At 53.9% G+C, this 18,354-nt stretch overlaps 1 protein-coding gene across 6 annotated transcripts in view; it reads left to right on the forward strand.

Moving 5' to 3' along the window:
* PCDH1 (protocadherin 1) overlaps positions 1-18,354 on the forward strand; it is a 48,152-nt gene that overhangs the window by 11,653 nt on the left and 18,145 nt on the right. For 5 of the 6 annotated variants that reach the window (XM_067005503.1, XM_067005504.1, XM_067005502.1 and 2 more), the window contains exon 4: positions 11,530-11,749. In XM_067005503.1, the coding sequence (XP_066861604.1) occupies positions 11,530-11,749 (220 nt within the window). Of the gene's footprint in view, positions 1-11,529; positions 11,750-17,424; positions 17,475-18,354 lie in introns of those variants that run through there. The other variant, XM_067005505.1, reaches the window with a different exon arrangement.

Consider the following 18,354-nt stretch of genomic DNA (forward strand, 5'->3'; position numbering starts at 1 on the left):
CCGCTGCACAGAGCCGGGGCTGCCCCAGGTCACTGCAGCCCCCCACTGCTCCAGAAGCCGGCTGGAGTGATGTTGGCTTGGGCGTGCTGCTGCGAGCTCAGCAGAGGCACCTGCACCTGCCTGCAGGCTCAGGAGCACGGCGCAGCATTAATTACTCTCCGCGGGTGAGGGGGAATAGGAGGAATATTGTAGCTGTAATGGACAGAAATGAAATTGTCTTGTTGTAGAATTTCGCTTAGAGTCTCCATAAATTGCAGGTTTAGGTGTTGGCAGATGTTTGGGAAAGTCTCCTGCTGTCCTGGGTCAGTGGATTTTCTCAAGGTCGCTCACGTGGAATGAGCTGATAAATGGATCCAGCGCCGAGCTGCAGATGGAGCAGAGGGTTCAGGGGGGACCTGCCCTGTTTTCTTCTGCTCCGGAAAGATTTCCCAGTCTGCAGATCAGCTCCTGCTCCCCACATCATTTGGGACTGGTGCAGATTCAGCACACTTGTGGGCACTGGGGATGCAGTGCAGGGGACCCTGAGCATCCGTGGGGAGCACGAAAGGGGCGAGGAGCGGGGCAGGTTGGGGTGCTCGCAGCCTGTAGCTCCCGGCCACAGACTGGGGTGCGAATGGGGTGCAGCCTGCATCCCCTGCAGGAGGAGGTGGCACAGGAATGGGAACCATGCTGTCCCAGGAGGAGGTGGCAGGGGGTTGCATGCAGGCCGTACGACAAGGAGAGGACACGGAGAGGTGACAGTGGAGCGTACGGAGCACGGTGACTCCTCAGTGTGCATCCAAGGGGGCCGTGGTGCTGACCTGGTGCTGACTGTCCACATCCCGCTGGGGAGAGCATCGGGTTTCTCCTGACTGAGGCCCCTGGCCCCGTTGCCACTGGGGACCTCACCCTTTGCTCCTCTGATGGCTTGCAAGGAATAACTTTAATCTCTTCCTCTGCATGGAGCCCCTGTGCCCTGCGCTCTCCTCGCCGTTGCTGCATGCCGGGCTGCCTGGGGGGCTCTCAGCTCCCCAGACCCTCCAGCTGCGGCCGGTTCCTTCTTCCCACCCTGCTGAGCCAGGTGCTGCCCCGCTCCCCCCTCTTCCCTTTGCTTCTCAGTCCCACTCCCCACCGGCTCTCACATTTACGCCTGCCCCCTCCTTCCCTCTCCCCTGCTCTCTCCCCCTTCCTCCTGCTCCACCCAGGCAGCGATCTCCCCCTTCCCGGTTGCTTTCCCCTCCCCAAACCCCGAGGGATGCTGAGCCCTGCTGAGTCCCTGCTGGCTCCAGCGGGTCCCCAGCGCGATGAAAGCACTGGCTGTGGCCAAGGCGCACTGATTGATATTCCCGGCACCGCTCTGCCCGCTCGGCCGGGCTCTCAGCTGCAGTGCTGCTCCCGGACCCGCCTGGAGCAGGGCCCAAGCCTGCAGCCTGTTTAATCAGGCACCCTGACTGGGGAGGGGGGGGAAGAGATTTCTGCAATTCCAGCATGTGTCCCTGTGCATTTTTTCATCCCTCTGCAAGGGGGGAGAGATGAGGATGCATCTTTGGGGTGGGATGCAGCAGCAGGAGCAGAAGGAAGGGTGTGGAGGGTGGGGTGAGGACAGGGCTGGGACATTTTGGGAGGGGACGGAGCGGAGGCTGGGGTAATGCGAGGGTTGGCGATGTAGGGCAGGATGGGGTGGGGTGGTTGGGGAAGGTGCGTGGAGCAAAGCAGGCAGCTGTGGGTGGGGAGGGCAGCCCCACGGCAGCACGGGGCAGCAGGGGCGAGGTGACCGCTGGGTGCTCGTGTCCGCCCCAAGGCACGGCGAGCAGGGGCTGCCCTTCATGGCTGGTGGGCTCCAGGGCACTCAGGGGCCCTGTGCGACCCCACCAAACCCCTCTTTTATGTTCTTTTGAAAGACAGCTCCGGACCTGAGCCCTAAGGCAAGCCCAAAGCGTTTCCTCCCTCCCCGCCCTCCATGCCCACACACACTGCCCATGCCCACGAATCCCAGGCTCAGCCCCTCTCCGGGCAGAGCCGCATTCCTGCCCGGTGCCCTGCCAGCTGGGCCCTCCCGGCTGCACTTGCACAACCCCGGTGCTGCTCCTGGGAGGCACCGAGGTGGTTGGTGATTGCTGCAGACAGGACTTCCCACGGCCCCCCTCTCCCAAGAAGCAGGCGCTGTCCTCGGCCGGGATGGTTTGACTTGGCTGGGGCAGGGCAGGGTTGAGCTCAGTGGCGTTTGTGCCTTCTGCTTCCCCCACAATGGGGTGAAAAGCCCTCGGCTTCTTGTCACCTCGAGCTCTGGTGTCCATCAGGTCTGCCTGGTGTCACCTCTGTGAGCCAGCGTCAGGCCCCTCAGCCCCCCCACAGCGGGTTTCCCATCGACCCCGTCTCCTCTCCAACTTTCTGGAGGATTTGGGAGGCCTCAGTCTTCACCCTGGAGGCCCTTGAGAAAGAAAACTCTCCAAGATCCCTTAAAAACTCATGGTTATTTTACACCGATGGCTTCCACGGTGGGAGCTGCCTCAGTCCTTCGGATGCTCGCAGGATACGGGGTGGGGGAGAGCAGCAACCTGCAGGAGGGCAGGGCAAAGCCCACGCATCAGCCCCTAACTTACAGCCCGCTTCAGCGCTCATAGCCATGCCCCGAGCATCCTGCCTGGAGACCACAAAAGGTGCCCCCCATTAGCAAAACCCCCTTCTGAGCCCCTCCTCACCGGCACGGTGCCTGCTCTGCCATCGAGGCACAGCACCGCTGGGCAGCCGTGCACCTCGGCAGGATTCATCAAAGCCATCTTTAGGGCCGTCATTTTGGGAGGGCAGCAATTCGCCACCTCTCCCACAGGACCGATCCTGCTCCATCGCAACCAAGTCGGAGCAGAGTGCCCTGATTCGGCTCCTCTGAGAGATCTCTGAAGGCCCAAGCAACCTGAAAGCCTGGAGCTATTTTGCTCCCACATGGCCTGGTTTTTCACATGCTCCCAACTCCCCCATGCTCTTGAGCATCTGCAAAGCTGCTGCCAGGGAGGATCTGACAGATATCAGTCCCTGCTGCGGGGGTACGGCTTGTCTGAACTCAGACTGCAATCCTGCTTTAAACATCTTGCTAATATGATGTCTGATGTTCCCTTACACTAATCTGTTAATCTTTCTGCTTTTTCATCAAATGTGCTCAAGCCCACTAGAAGGGAAATCAGTATTTCAGATGTCTGAAGAGCCCTCCTTTGTTGTTCAAGGCTGGGTGAGACCTTTCAGGGTGTTGTAACACTGATTTAAGGTGCCTGGAGGGGCTCAGGCTGCTTTTCCCCAGGATTTCAAGAATATGACAGTTTATTAGGGAACATCTCTTGCACAGAGAGTGGAGCTCAAGAACCTTTATTGTCCAGGAATTTTTTCAAGAGCCACGGTCTGCAAGGTCTGGACCAGGACCTAACAGGATTTGAGAACTGGATCAGAGATTAAATTAAGGACAGCAGATCTGCAATACCATTAGGGTGTAGCTGGGATGTTTCTTACTCTCTCACTCACCTGGGAAGATTGTTGTGGGCTCTGCACAGGAAAGAAGTGAAGCAGAAGCTGGTCCTTTGAGATGTGCTCCACGGCCTGGATCCTTCCACTCACTGCTCTTTAGAACTGCGGTTTTACAGGGGAATGGAGAGGGGCAGGCACTTGGGACATCCTCAGGGAGCAAAAAGGACTCTGAAGTTGTGGCCTACAAGAGCCTCATGCTGAGAGATCCTGACACTGGGCAAGACACATTTATTTCACAAGTGTCCTCACCCAGCTGGCTCCCTTTGGTGTGACTCCCCTTGCTCTTCTTGCCAGTCATGCCAGAGACAACACTGCAACAGGCTTTGCACCTTACACCTTCCCTCTTGAGTGGCCTCCTTCAAAATTCCTGCCTATAATGGGCAGTCAAACCTCTCTTGTCCAACCACACCTCCATCTCTCATGTTGGGAACCAGCTCAGGCATAAGACGCAATGCTGGGCAGGATCCTCATTGCCATCAGGCACACGTGGGTGCAGCACACAACCCAGGGCATGACAAGGGCGCTTCCCTTCTGCCCACACTTTTCGGGTGCAGCCTCCCTTCTGCCCCAGATCCCCCTGAGACCCCTCCGGCTCCCTGCCCTGTAGCCCTCTTGACTTCCCCCACCATCCCCACTGCCCATCACCATGCGGGTGCTCCCCGAGGCAAAACAGCTCCCTGCTCACCCATACGTATCCCATGGTAGCAAGAAATGCCAGATATAAGGGGACCGAAGCCTGGCATGTTGCTTGTCTCACCTTTTTGACCGCTCCAAATGAGGGCAATAGCTTGTGTCCTACCCTGCATCATCACCAGGCGCAGCTGGCTGCAGAGCACCAACGTCAGGGCTCTGCTGAGGTCCAGAGCTGCAGGGCACAGGCTCGTGGATCAGACACGATTCCTCAAACAACCAGGAGAAGCTTCTGCCCTTTGCCGGTGGAAACAGAGTTGATTAGGAAACAGGCTTGCCATTGGGGAGAATTTTGCACGTAAAAACAAACCAGAAAGAATTGATAATCGTTTTGCTCATTTTAGCTCAAATCAGTCAACAGAAAATAGATAGGTAGGTAGATAGATAGATAGATACACAGAGAGGTAGGTAGAAAGATAGATAGATAGTGAGATAGATAGTGAGATAGATAGTGAGATAGATAGATAGATAGATAGATAGATAGATAGATAGATAGATAGATAGATAGATTTCCTCATAATTTATAGAGGCAAAATTTCTGGCTGACTTTTTAATTTAATTTTGTAACGAGTACTAGGCTTGAATTCCGAAGTGAAAATTACCTCTACAAGAGCATCATTTTTTTTCCTTTTTACACTCCCCCTGCCCCGGCTTTGAAACGAGAAGCCCATTTGCAAGATCTGATTTCAGCAAATTGACGTGTTCTCCAAGCAGAGTCTTCTGCTGAAGCATCCCTGGTTCTCTCTTTAAGAGGCCTGAGTCTACTGCTGGGGACCCCCTGCTCTCCTCAGAGCCCTCCGTGCTATCTGTCAGCTCCACTGGGTGCAACTGGGAGCCAGATTAGCTCATTATTTTCCCAGCATTATTTTCCCACTTGGCAGCTGTTGGACTCCTTGAGGGCTTTGTTCAAGTGTTTCTCCCAGTCCTGGAACCTTTTCCTCCCTGGGATCTTCAGATGGTTTTAATGCGATGATGAGACCTCCCTCTGTGTCCCGAGCGATTTCTGCTCTGTACCAACCATCTACAGCATGTCTTTATTATCAGCTTGAAGGTGATAGACATTTCAGGACACCATGGTCAGTACAATTTAGACATTATTCCATAAAGATTATGACCCCTTTAGATTTTACGATTCACCCTTCAGATGATTTATTTCCATATTTTCCTTTCCAGTTCTCATTTCAAACAAAGAAAAGCCAAATTGCACATCCTTGATGGGCTCGGAGCTCTGATAGGCTGAGAGGTTAGGCAATCTCTGTCCCGAGGCTGTCTAAATGGGTTTCTAATTGCGTTAGATCTTGCTATGAGTTAGATAAATTCGATCTGACCAGGCAGGTTGGCACCGGGCTTTGGCGGCTTCTTTGAGCAGCATGCAAATTTTGGGAGGCTTCAGGGCACCTATGCAGAGTCAGCCCACATTTTACCCAGACTTATTCATTAAACAGTGCCTCAGCATCTGATGTCCATTTCAGGACGGCTGTTCTGCTATCATTATTTCAGCAGGACTGGTAACACCTCTCCCCTGAATGCAAGGTCAGCACTTGCTAATTGCCAGAAGTGGAAGCCATGCGAGCAGTCACGCAGAAGAGCGAGCAGGTGCTTCTCAAATAATGCCTGCTTTTGGGAAGTGCGATCCGCGTGGATTCCTGTGTCTTCCTTGCAGTTGTGGGTTCCTTCTGTGGCCTCCTCTGTCCATGGCCAAGGAGTTAGAGGGTTGTTGGGAAAAACCTCACTTCAGACACAGGGAAACGGGTGGGCACGAGGAGCAGAGCAGAGCCACCAGCCAAAACCTCGTGGACCAGAGGGGGACCAGAGCTGGCGGCCCCAATGCTAACGCTCCTTGTGCAACCATGGTAGATATGGCAGAGGTGGCCCCAGCAAACCGCCCGCGGGGAGGCCAGACGGGTAGATCAGGAGCAGGGAAGGGCTGTCCGCCCCATGCAGAACACCAGCAGGCACACCCACAGCTGCTCGGACGAGCTGTAAAGCAGTCAGCTACTGATGGCCACGAGCTGAGCTTGGGTCCTGTTTCCTCACACTAGAGCCTAGCCCTGAACTGTTTTTGGCAGTTATGGTCCTGCTTTCCTAGAGCCTCTGGATTTGGTTTCCATATTCCCCTCAGCATCCTGCTCCGGAGCCTGCGTTGCATTACAGCGGAGCTTCCAGGCACAACACTAACAAATAAAATAATTCCTGCATGCAGCAAAGCCTCTGTATGCAAAAAGTTGGAGCTCTGTGGTTTTGCGCACAGTCCCTGTACTTATCTTCTTATTTTTTACTGTAACCAGGGACGTTGCAGAGTTCCAGGTTGCTTTTAAAGGCAAGAGGAGGTTCGTGAATTAATCTGAAGTTGGCTAACTCCTGGGCCACAATGGCTCCCTTGTCACTTATTTTTATATTCTGGGCATCGGGTCTGACATTGCCTTTCACTCGCAGCCCTGTGAGTTGCTGCATTGTGGCGGCGGCCGGGGAAGCAAGCTCCTTTGGCAGAGGGCTGAGAGGCTGGGGAGGCTGAGAGGCCGGGGAGGCGCGGGAGCGGGCGGAGGCTGCTGGACCAGCCCCAGTCCCGCTGGCGGGGCAGCAGCGAAGGGGTTAACAATTTTGACGTTTCCACGGCTCCAGCATTAATCCACGCCCGCACAGCTCCCGTCGGCAGGAAAAGGGCGCCTGGGGCGGGTTTTAAGGTTCCTTTTGTGCAAATTGGGATTTCTGGGATTTCTGGGTCCGTGCCGCAGCACGCGGGAGGCGCGGTGTGACGGGGCGATACATGCAGTTGGGGTGCAGCATGCCCCAACCCTGCTCCCTTGTATCCCATTGCCGCTGGTTTGCAAGCAGAATCTGCTTGGTGCATGCCCTGCTGCGAGCTGGAGATGTTTGCAATGAAGCCGAGAGGTGGGGGGGAGAAGAAAGGGTCTCCTGGGTACCCTCCAGCAGCGGTGGTCTGTCCTGGGGACCCTCATGATGGAGAACAGTATGAAGGAGCCCCTTGGTGGGGCTGTACGAGGGGGTTGTTGCTGCAGGATGCCGTGGGGGCTATTCTAGAGCTGTAGCAAAGTGGAGGCAGCAGTTAGAAACAGAAAAGCAATAAATACCAGCAAACAAAGGGGGGGGGGGGGGAGCATATAACAATTAGTAGAAATGAGTAGTTTTGGAGTGTAAAAAATTGACAAGGAAAGCCAAAAAACATTGGGGGAAAATCAATTTTGACAAGCTGAACACAATAAGGAGCACTTTAAAAATGCACTAGGAGGAGGCAGCACCAGCAATTGTCATTTCCAAATGGAGACTGCAAAATTGTTAATTATGTAGAAAAATGCAAAAGTATTCAGTAAATAGTTCTAGTAATTTGGACCGAGACAGAACAAGGCAGGATGCGGTACCTGCCAATGCGCTGATAGCAGAGAAAGACATCCAAAATACCATTTCCTTGGAACAGCAATAGTTGGAATAATGCCATGGGCCGACTGGAGCAGCGAGGGGACGCTGGGTGCGACCGTGCCGCCTGGGAAGGGCTGGGTTAACAGCCCCGGCGGGGGACTCGGTGATGGAAACAGAGCTGACGCCAGTCAGTGCAGTGTGATGGGAAAGGATGCCGGGCAGCGTCCTTGCATGCTGGGTCCAGCTCCTGAGCCTCGCCTTAGGCATGTGCTCCTGGCCACCGTGAGGAGCAGGATCCGTGCCAGACGTGCTGGCGGGGCCACGGCGGCAGGGCTCCAGCAGGGAGCTTCGCGCTCATGCAAGATTACAGCGTGCAGCCGATCGCCCCGGAGTTTGATGAAGACGCTGAGTTGATAATGCTTTATGTTATTATTATTATTATTTTGAATTAACACTATTCATTAAATGTGAGGCATTGTCAGCTAGATGAAGATCTGGTTTATCAGCAGCTTTGGGGAGAAAAGCAGGCGCTGGCTGGGAGTCCTGGTGGAACCAGGTTCTCCTGGAGGAGCTCTTCGGCAGCACGATGGTGCCTGCTGCCATTCAATGTTGCAATCAACGATCTGGAAATAAATATAAAATCACCGCTGATAAAATTTGCAGCTGACATGGAGATTGGTGGAGTGGGAGATCATGATGAGGATAGAGCAGTCATGCAGAGCGATCCAGATTGCTTGGTAAACCGGGCCCATTTAAACAAAGTGCATTTTAACACAGCCAAATGCAAAGCTGTATGTTGAGAAATAGGGAATGCTGCTGCGTACCCTGGAAAGCACCAGCTCTAAAATGAATTAAGGGTCACACAGCACGAGGAGCTCAGCATGGACCAAAGGGCTAACGTTGCCCTCGGGGGAAGAAACCGAGAGGTGGGAGCTGAGGGAAAGCCCTGGTGAGGTGGGCTCCCCGTCACAGGGATCACCCCAATGAGGAATGGAGGGCAAGCCAGGATGAGGGCCACAAAATGGACTTACTGGCTCAAAAACTGCCTTGCAGGTTGAGGCTTATGGAAGCCGGTTTGTTTAACTTCACAGCAGAAGATCGAGGGGTGCCTTGGTTGCCCTGCACAAGCAGCTTCTTGTGTGGAGAGCACTGCTGGCTGAAAGGCTCTTTAACCTCGCAGAGAAGGGTCAGACAAAACCCAATTTCTGCAAGTCCGTGCCAGACAAATGGAGCCAGTGTCTTTCTGCGACTCCAGAACAAGGCTCTCCGGGCAGAGAGATTCAGCCAGACACAAGCTGCTATTATTGTGGCAGCGCACTGGTCACAGCATGGTGGGGCCCTGAGCCCGGCCGTGCCACGCTGGCTCGGCCCTGCAGCAAGGAGCAGAGCCCGTGCAGGGCCTCCAGGCAGGATCTGGCCTCCGCAAGAGGTGTCCTGCAGGTAGAAGCCATGCCCCTCGGAAGGAGGCCTACAGGGGCCAGGGCTCCACAAGGTGTTTGCTTTACTGCACACACCCCACGGAGCCCTCGTGGTTTGTCTGGGGCTCTATGGCACAGTGAGAGTGGAGGGTTCGGACTTGGGGGGGGGGTCATGGTGCCAGCATGAAGGCTCCCAGATGGGCAGTGGGGTTGGAGGAGGGAGCGGTGGGGCAGCACGGCCGGGCACGGCCTGGAAGGCTCTGGTGGGCCTTGAGAGCTGTGTGTGATGAGCTCGGCTCCTGAGTGGCACACGGAGACCTCCTCGGGGGAACTCAGTCCCACTCGGGAAGGGTGACACCGTCTGCTTGGGCAGCACTTGTCAACACCTCCCAGGGCAGTCCTGTCGTGGGGAGCCCTGGCCTCCCTCGCTGCAGGTGCAGGCCGCTCCACCTTGCTTACATGCAGTCGAAAGCAGCAGTCCACCCTGTGCAGAAGGCCGTATGAGCCCCACAGCTGCTGCCTTTGGGCCCCCTCAGCTTCCTCCTCCCCAGCCTCCTTCCCTCAGCCTTCCCTGGCTTATTGGGACTTTTCTCCTCGTTCCTGTCCCTGTGCCTCTTCACCTCACTGGCACACACGGCCTTGAGCGCGGTGTCCCAAAGGCACTTCTGCTGCAGCCCCGCTGGAGCCCAGCAGCGCAGACAGGTCCCTGGGTGACCTCAAGACAAACATCCTGCTTGTGCATCCCGATATAGACACATTTTTTGTGAGGCTTTGATGCTGCTGATGGATCGTCGACCCATGATCTGCTGTAACCCCCAATCCTTCAGCTAGCCTGCTGCTTCTGTGGTGATTATTTTTCCCAAGTGTGCAAATGTGACAGATATATTCCACATCTGTCATCCGAGCAGTTAATGAAAATACAGGCTAGCAATGGACTCGGGACACAACCCGAAGAATTTCATTTGATACATCGTCCCAGCTGAAAGACCTGTCTTCAGTAATTACTTTCTGAATACGACTTTCTAAATGCTTTGCATCCACCCTGCAGCGAAATGCACTATATTACCGAAGCAGAGAAGTACTATGCTGCACCTACACTATTTTCCTGCATTACTTATGAGAATATCATCTAAAATAGTGTCAGAAAACTTCCTAAAGCCAAGACATAACATTTACTGCTCCTCCTCCATCCACGAGGCCTGATGTCTTTTCAAAGGAAGAAGTTCAATGCCTTGACATGTTTGTTTGTGACAAACCTACAGTGGCTGTTACTCATTTCCTTGTTATCTTGTAGGTACTTACAAAGAGTTCTTTTATCTGTTTCAGTATTTTTCCAGGAACTGAAATTAAGCTAACTGTTTTATAATTCTCCAGCTCTTCTTTTTTCTCATCTTTATAGACAGGCGCTATTTTAGCTCTCTTCCACTCTTCTGGAGCCTCCCTCATTTTCTACAAATTCTTAGGAAAAAAAAAATTTAAAAAAAAAAAAAAGAGAGAAAAAAAAAGCCCTAACAGCTCTGAAGTTACTTAAATCAGGTCTCTAAGCACCTGGGGTGAATTTAATCAGGCCCAACCAACCTAAAAGCAGCTAGCTCATTTAAATGCTCCCTGTGTGTTCCTTCCCTTGGTTAGGTTTGATTCCTTTCCCTTCCTCGTTGGTGCTAGCTGTGTGGGATGCCTGATTGCCACTCGATCTTAGTAAAGGCTGCAGCAGAAAAGGTATTTAGCCTAAATCGTGCTGTCTTTCAGTGTGTTGGCTCCTCTGCCTCCCCACCACGTTCTGGTCCCGTCGAGCAGCTCCTTCCCATGTTGATTTTGTGTGTCATTCTCTCTCGGTGTTTGTGTTCTCATCATCCTGCTTTTGCCCTGTGAACTCGAGCTACCCTTTCTGCTCCTCGGTAATCATGACAAAGAGGGATTTTCTGGAAGGATTTGAGGAGGCTGATGATGCAGCTTAATGGCTGTTTGCAATGAGCTCCTCCCTAGCATGAGGCAAGGCTGGGGAGAGCAAGCGTGAAGTAGGGCTTTGAAATGTTTAACGAGCAGACAAAAGAAGCGATTGTGACCCTTGATGGAGAGTCTGTTGCAATGAGAGATGGCGGAGGCTGGGTCAGAGGCTGGAAGGTGAGGAGGGTGTCACCGGAGGCCTTGTGCTGAGCACTGATCCCATTAGAGAGGCTCTCGGCAGAGGTGGGTCTCCGAGAGCATCAAGGGTGTGTGGGAGGTCTGCAGGCAAGGTGAGGGCGCCTGATGAGGGTGGGGTGGGGGCCAGCCCAGCACCGGAGGCTCAGTGCCACCGGGGAGCATGCCTGGGGTCTTTGTGTCCTCCGTGGGTGGCAATGGAGGCTGGGGCTGGAGGAGCCGCTGGGCTAAGGCACGCAGGGGGTGCTCCCAGCCGGGATGGAGCCTGCAGCCCTGGCAGGGGGCTGGTGCTGCTCCCTGCTGCTGCCAGGAGCTCTGCCTCCATTTTGGGGTCAGAACTGCTGACCCCCTGCCCTGTATCATTGCCTGCTGCCTGGCTGACACGTGGGCTTATCTCTTCTTCCAGTTACCTCATCGCCGAGTGACGTTCTCTGCGGCCAGCCAGGCCCAGGACCTGCAGGACCCCTCCCAGCACAGCTACTATGACAGCGGGCTGGAGGAGTCGGAGACCCCGAGCAGCAAATCATCGTCGGGACCCCGCATCGGGCCGCTGGCCCTGCCCGAGGACCACTATGAGCGCACCACGCCCGACGGCAGCATCGGGGAGATGGAGCACCCCGAGAACGGTAGGTGCCGGCGGCATGCGGCTCTGCACCCTTCCTGGGGACCTCCTTCGGCCTTAACGCCTCGAGGCCCGGGTCAGGACAGGCTCGCCCTGTGCAGTCTGGTGGGGCTGGGGGGCTGGAGCAGAGGCGAGGCTGAAAGCAAGGGAGCAGCAAGGATGCGGTGGGGTGGGGAGAGGGGTGAGGGCAAGGAGGTCTGGGAGGAGGCCAGGAGGTGAAGGGGGGGCAAGGGCTTGGCACAACGTGGAGAGAGGGGTCCCAGAAAGCTGCTCTGAGATGGCAGCGAGGAGGCTGTAGCCCAGCCAGTGGTGAGGTTGCAGCCGGGGGTCCTGTGGGTGCCAGCTCCCACGGCAAAGCAGAGGGCAGGGGAAGCCCTGCAGCTCCAAGCCCCCAGGGAGCAGAGGGAGAGGAGGTTCAACGGTGTAGGGAATGCATGGAGTGAAGGATCCAAGAGCAGGGGTGGAAGAGGTGAGGGTGACAAGTCCTGTCTTTGGAAGCCTTCGGGTCCCCTCTGGCTCGGCTCCCTCTGCAGCTGAGAACGCCCTGGCAGTGCCAGCAGCCTCAAGGTGGGACAGCCGGCTTTCCCCTGCTCTGGCACAGCTTTGCCCCCTGTTCTGCTCCTTGTGCTGCCTCTGTGCTGCCTGCCTGGCTACCCACAACCAGCCCACTCCCTGAGCTATCTTCTCTGGCCAGCTTAAGTTGCTTCCTTGGACTTGGCTCTGGCTGTGCACATAACATCTACTTTCCTGTACCTGCTGCCTTCTGTGCTCTTGTACTGAGGGGGAGCTTGCAGTGGAGCTGGCAATTTCAAAGGAACCTCTGGGAGGGGAAGGAGAGGTAGTGTGAAGGGTCTTCCCGATGTCTCCTACTTCTGGGAGTATTCTTGACTTTGGGACAGGGCTGGGAGTGTGTTCAGATGGTCTCAGAGCTGGAAATCTGCTGGGTCCCCTTCCTAAGGAATGTGATGTGCCCAGAGCAATTTGTGGTCTTGAAGGTCTAGCAGAGCATCTGCCCCTTCTCCCCAGGTGAGTTCCTAGGGGAATGCTGGAATTCCTGTGCTGTGATTGCTGAAGCAATGCAAGATGGTGCCAAGTCTGGCAGGACTCCCAAATCCATGCGTTGCTCTGGCAATATGAGGCACCCTCCTATCTAGGAGCATGTTACAGACCCCTTTCTTCCCTAAAGTACCAGCCAGTCTGCTGGGAAGAGCAATGTGGAGGCTTTCCTGGAACCCTGCTGCAGGACAGTGGTTGCGGGCTCCTCAGGTGTCCTTGGGTACCAGCCATGTGCATGCGGGAGGCTGAAGGCAGGCATGCAGAGAGCTGCAGGTGGCTGTCCTGATGGGTGTGGGAGGAGTGGTGGTAGCTGTGGGGCTGGGAGAGGAAGGCTGGAGCCTTTGAAGGGGAAGGGTGACCCGGAGAAGATGAGGGAGGCGCAAGGTGAGAGAGGAGAACCTGGAGGGGCTGTGGCAGAAAACAGAGGGTAGGCAGTCTGTAGTTACTGCAGTGTTCGGTGCCTCCCTGAGGGGATAGCATGGGGATAACAGACCTGTGGGTGTTCAGAGGACAGGAGTCACCACACCCCACCACGAACAAAGCCAGGCAGGACAGAGGTGTGCACAGGCTCCTGGGGACGCCCCTAACCTGTTCTGCTCCCTGCATGTGGCAGCCGTTGGCTGCTCTGGTGCTGCCAGCAGCCATCCTGCCCTCCACAAACCCAGCTTCACGCAGAGGCCGTGGCAGGGCACGGCTCTGGGGATTAACCCTGTAGTCCTGGTGCACTGCAGATAATCTGGCAGAGGCAGCTCAATGACTGCAAGGGGGTGGGGTCAGGGCTTTGAGGGCAGCCTGGCGCTGGGCTGTGCCGTTTGGCCATCATGAGGTACCCGTTGTGTCGTGTTGGTTTGTTGGGGCTGTTTCCCATAGCCTGCCCCAGACCTTGCTGCAACGTGGGACGTCTCCTTTGCCAAGGGAAGGGTTAGGCCTTGCCCCCCAGCAGCAGTGGTGTGGGACCATTGTGGTCCCGTGGGGAGAATCTCGCTGTGCTCCTGGAGCCACTCGAGCAGTAGCAGCCCCACCGGGGGGGCCAGGCCCTGTTCTCGTGGCGCTGGGGAGACTAAGCTGCTCTTGACCTTATATTAAACCGAAGAGACTAATTGGATCCCACACACCCTATCTCGCGGCACGAGCTCAAGACTGACACGACTGTGCATTTTCTAGGCTTTCATCTAGTTATAAATATCCAACATAACAGGGCTTCCATTGCTTTCTCCAGGAGATTATCCCTGCAGCCGAACCAATCTGATAAGCAAGTATGCAAGGCTATTTATAGCTCTTCAACTGGAAGACAGATCCATGCCTCTTCTTTGTAGATGGTTCTTCACTTGATTAACACACAAATCAGTGTCCTCCTTTTTTGGACACCTTTTACTCTGCAGACTGCAGTAAAATGCTGTATTGCAGGGGCTGAGCCAGGTCCTTTTCAGGAGGAATTATGATGTTACTGATGGAGACTTCTCCAGTATCTTGGCACTGACGTGCCAGCTCCCCAGTCATCACTGGCATTTTTCATCCCTGCTATTTTATCTAGCTGCCCACTGCTTCCTCCCCTGCATTTTGCCACTCTGTTGCCCATTCCTGTGAGGATGCTGGGCTTGGTCTCCCACTTGGCTACCAGCTGCCTTCCCTAAGGATGGCTGCTCCTGCTGCCTGGCTAAAAGGGAGCCTTCGGTAAGGAGCTTGGGAGCGATTCTGTGCCACAAAAAATCTGCCCCATCGTAGCACACGTGGAGACTGGATGATGCAGGTGTTGCACTCGTTCCTTTCTCCTGTGGTGTGCACTTGGTAAGACTGCAGGACCAAACTGCAATTTAGGAAGCATTACATGAAAGCTGCTAGATGTTACCTGAAGGCTGTTTCTCTCCATTGTGTGGTGCGGAGGTACCTGAGATGACAATATAGTGGTTGAAGCATTCCTGAGTCGTGTTCTCTAGCTCACAGAACAGGGGAAATGTTGAATTTGTTTTATCCCCGTTATTTAAAATGGGGACCCCATGCCACTCTTAATGCATGCCATTACAACCCCGCACTGAATCTGTAATTATCAATCATCCCGTGAGCTTTTGCAATGCACTTAGTGCAGTAGTATCTGTACTTCACAGATGTTAATGAGCTGATCCTCACAGCTCCCCTTCTGGGGAGGAAATTCCACCATGGGTGGGGGGTGATGCACAAAATGATAATCTGCGTTTCCTGGGAGGTTTGCTTGGGCTGCATGCTCGGCCCCGCTCTGAAGGCACCTCAGCTCAGCCCGAGTGAGTGAATCAAAACACCATTCCCAGGGCTTGGCTGCTGGGCTTAATAAGACCCTTTAGGTCTGGATTTCTTTCTTTTGAGAACGATTGGTGGGTTGATGGCAAAGGCAGGAGGAGCAGCTCGTCCAGCTTGCCTGTGATGCAGGTCATACAATTTGACCCTGTGACTTTGGCAGCGTGCCGTGGCTGAGTGGGAGCGCTGCTTTGAACAGATCCGGCTGTGACAGCAGGCTGGTGGTGAACGTGTGAGAGCCCCGGTGAGCTATTCCAGCTGCGGGTCCTCTCTGCCCCCAATTTCACAAGCCTGTACTTAAAATTCCACTTGAGCAGCTCTAGCTTCCATTTCTTTCCATTGAACCTGACAGTATCAGAAGATGTCTCACTTCATGCATGCTTGTAGATCACGTGCAAGCAAGTCAACATCTAAAGTTCTTTTTGATACACTCGAGCTGAGTGAAGTCTCTTCCTGCGAGCAGAGCCAAGGCAAGACGTTTTGGCAGCTGGGTCCCTCTTCCTTTCCTCCCACCCTTCCTCTGGTTCTTCCCAGCCACGGCCATCTGCTCACGATGCCACCGTGGCCCTGCAGCCCCATTCCTGGGCAGCAGCAACATCTGGCAGGGCTTGGATGTACGTGCTGCTTGCTGGCAGCCCTTCCAGGCAGCCCGGGGAGATTTTTCCTCCTGCTCCCCTTTGCTACACGTCTGATTGTAGCTCATGTCTTCCTTTCCATCATATAATTTCTGTCTCTGCATGACCTCCCATTTGCCAACAACCTCTTATCGGTGTGGATGCAGCCAGATGATGGCCCACAGCTTCCTAGCACCACCGGGCGCAGACGTAACGTGGCGGCTGGCATTTATCCTCTTGCCTTTGAGCACAAACTGAGCTGCTTCTGGTGGTGCTGGGCTGCGTGTGCCCCATCTGCCCTGGGTGAGCACGGGTGGCTCAGGAGAGCCCTCCCCATGCTTGTGGTGCTGAGATGTTTTTTGCAGAATTGGGCAGCTGCTCTCCCCCATCTTCTGCTTAGTTTCAGCCTGGTCATGAGCTTCTCTTTAAGCGCCTTGCTATTATTGTTGTTCTGTTCCTTCCAGCCAGCAGATGGGACAAAAAAAAAATTACTTTGTCTCCTCCAACACAGATCTGCCAGAATGAAGTCTCTACATCTTAAAACCTATTCTTCTTTTTTTGCATTATCTTTAAATGTCCCTTTTGTCTCGCAGAAAGTGTTCCAAGCACATGTTCAGTCTGCGGATTTTTTTTCAACCGTACCCTGCAGCATTTCTGCTTTGTTGCAGAGCGCTGAGGAATGCTTTTGACTGGGCTCCCTGCTTGGCTGTGGGATTCCAGCTGGCTCTGTGCTGCTCCCAGCCAAGCACCAGTGAGCCTGGCTAGGACATCTGGGGCACCGAGACCTTTCTGTAGCAGAAGTCTCACCTTGTTGGATGGGGGTGGGACTGGGTCAATGCTGCTGTCTGTAGAGCGAAGAAACGTGGTCTCTGGCTGGCACTGCATGCCTGTGTCCCCTCTGCTGGGGGCCACAAGGTCACCTCTGACCACTGGCTTGGGTCTGGCTGGTGCTTGGACTCTGTAGCTGAGATTTCTTGAGATTTATGTCTTACCAATCTGTAGCCTCCTGCTTTTTAGCACTCAGTGACATCAGGGTTGGAGCTGCCCATTGTAGGTGTTTCACTGTTACGAGTGGTTTCCAAGCCCTGCTCTTGTTTGTTTAGGGTATGTGTTACGAAGGGTTCCCTATGACCATCTTCCACATCTCATCTGCTTCTACAAATTACATCTGGGTTTCTCAGTGGTCCTCCGGTCTGCAGACATCTGCACTTCTTTATAAGAAATCAGGAGCTTCTCTGCTTTCTTCACCTAATGTTGGTTCATCCCAAAAGATAGCGTCTGATTTTCCTAATAGCTCCTTAAGAGTGGTGTGGGAAAAGATTCTTATCGTGAGAGACAGTCTGAGAGATGGCTAATGGTCATGGATTACATCATCCTGGTTTCAACATGCCATTTCTGTCTGAGCTATTACTTCAAACTCGTTCTCACCCTATTTCTTCTTTTCCATATTTTCCAGCACCCTTGTCTGGGTAAAGCGGCTCTTACGAAAGAGTCATTCAGGTCAGAGCAGCCATGGCATGCCACACCACCCGTGTCACCTTCCTTAATTGTACTGAGGATCCCAGGGGGAACAGTACAGCTGTTTTTTCTTCCCCCGACTCAATAACAAATACATCGCTACCAGCTACAGAGAATGCCTTTAATCCTCTCAAGACCTTCTGAGGAGGATGCCACTTGCTTCAGAGGCTGTCCAAAATAGCTTTAATAATTTATTTGACATTCTCTTTTTGTCTCACAGGATTATGTGGTAATGCACATGTAAGATTGTCCTGAAGTTCTCCAAAGATCCTTGGCAGATCCTGGACATCTCCAGAGGGGTTATTTGAAGGAGCCAAATTTCCCTGCTGGATTCTGATGACTTTTTTCACCCTTTCTGTCCCTGAACTGTGGCTGCAGCTTATGAGAAATCTGGGCAGGACAGTTGCTCTGAGTCAGTGCCCCAGAGACAAAAGCTTCATATTTCAGTAGGAAGGTGCCTTCTCTTGGAGAATATATCACTCCCTGTGGCTGTGTGTGTGTCTCCTGCATTTAGAATGGGATTCCTGAGATTTCTGCTATTCTTTCCAGCCCTGTGCTGGGCTGTGGCATCTTCCATTCCCTCGTGCTCTCTGTGGGAGGACGATGGATAAATGTTATCTCCCTTCTCTTATGTCCTTTGCATTCTTCCTGCTCTGAACTTAACCAGGTGGAGCAAGTCCCATCATTTTTCTTACATCTATTCTTTCTTCCATTTGGAAGCATTTCAAAATTTTAGCTTATTAAACCAAAACAAATGAACAGGGAAGAGCAGTTTTGGAGCCACCAGGCTCAGTCAGCTCCACAGTGATTGCTGAGACTTTTCGGAGAGGAGCCTACTGCAAACGGATGGGAGGAGACAGTTGTTATCTAGGACCTATAAATGAGCTTATGCAGGGGAGAAGACTCCTGCTGTCTCAGACGAGGGAGGATTTCCCAGCCCACCAGGCGATGCCACGTCCCTGCTCTGGGGCAGGAATGCTTTCCTCCACCATGGCATCCCAGTGGGGCTGGCTCCCAGCTCTCACCTGTCTAGGCACATGCTCTGGCAGCTCTCTGGCATTAAAATGGGGAACTCTTCACCTGCACAGTGTCAGCTGCAAGGGGAGGTGTAGGTTACAGCCACTCAGCCCACGCAGGGGTTAGGTTCTTT

This window comes from Anser cygnoides, chromosome 14, assembly GCF_040182565.1.
Source record: "Anser cygnoides isolate HZ-2024a breed goose chromosome 14, Taihu_goose_T2T_genome, whole genome shotgun sequence".
In the NCBI taxonomy this organism is placed as follows: domain Eukaryota; kingdom Metazoa; phylum Chordata; class Aves; order Anseriformes; family Anatidae; genus Anser; species Anser cygnoides.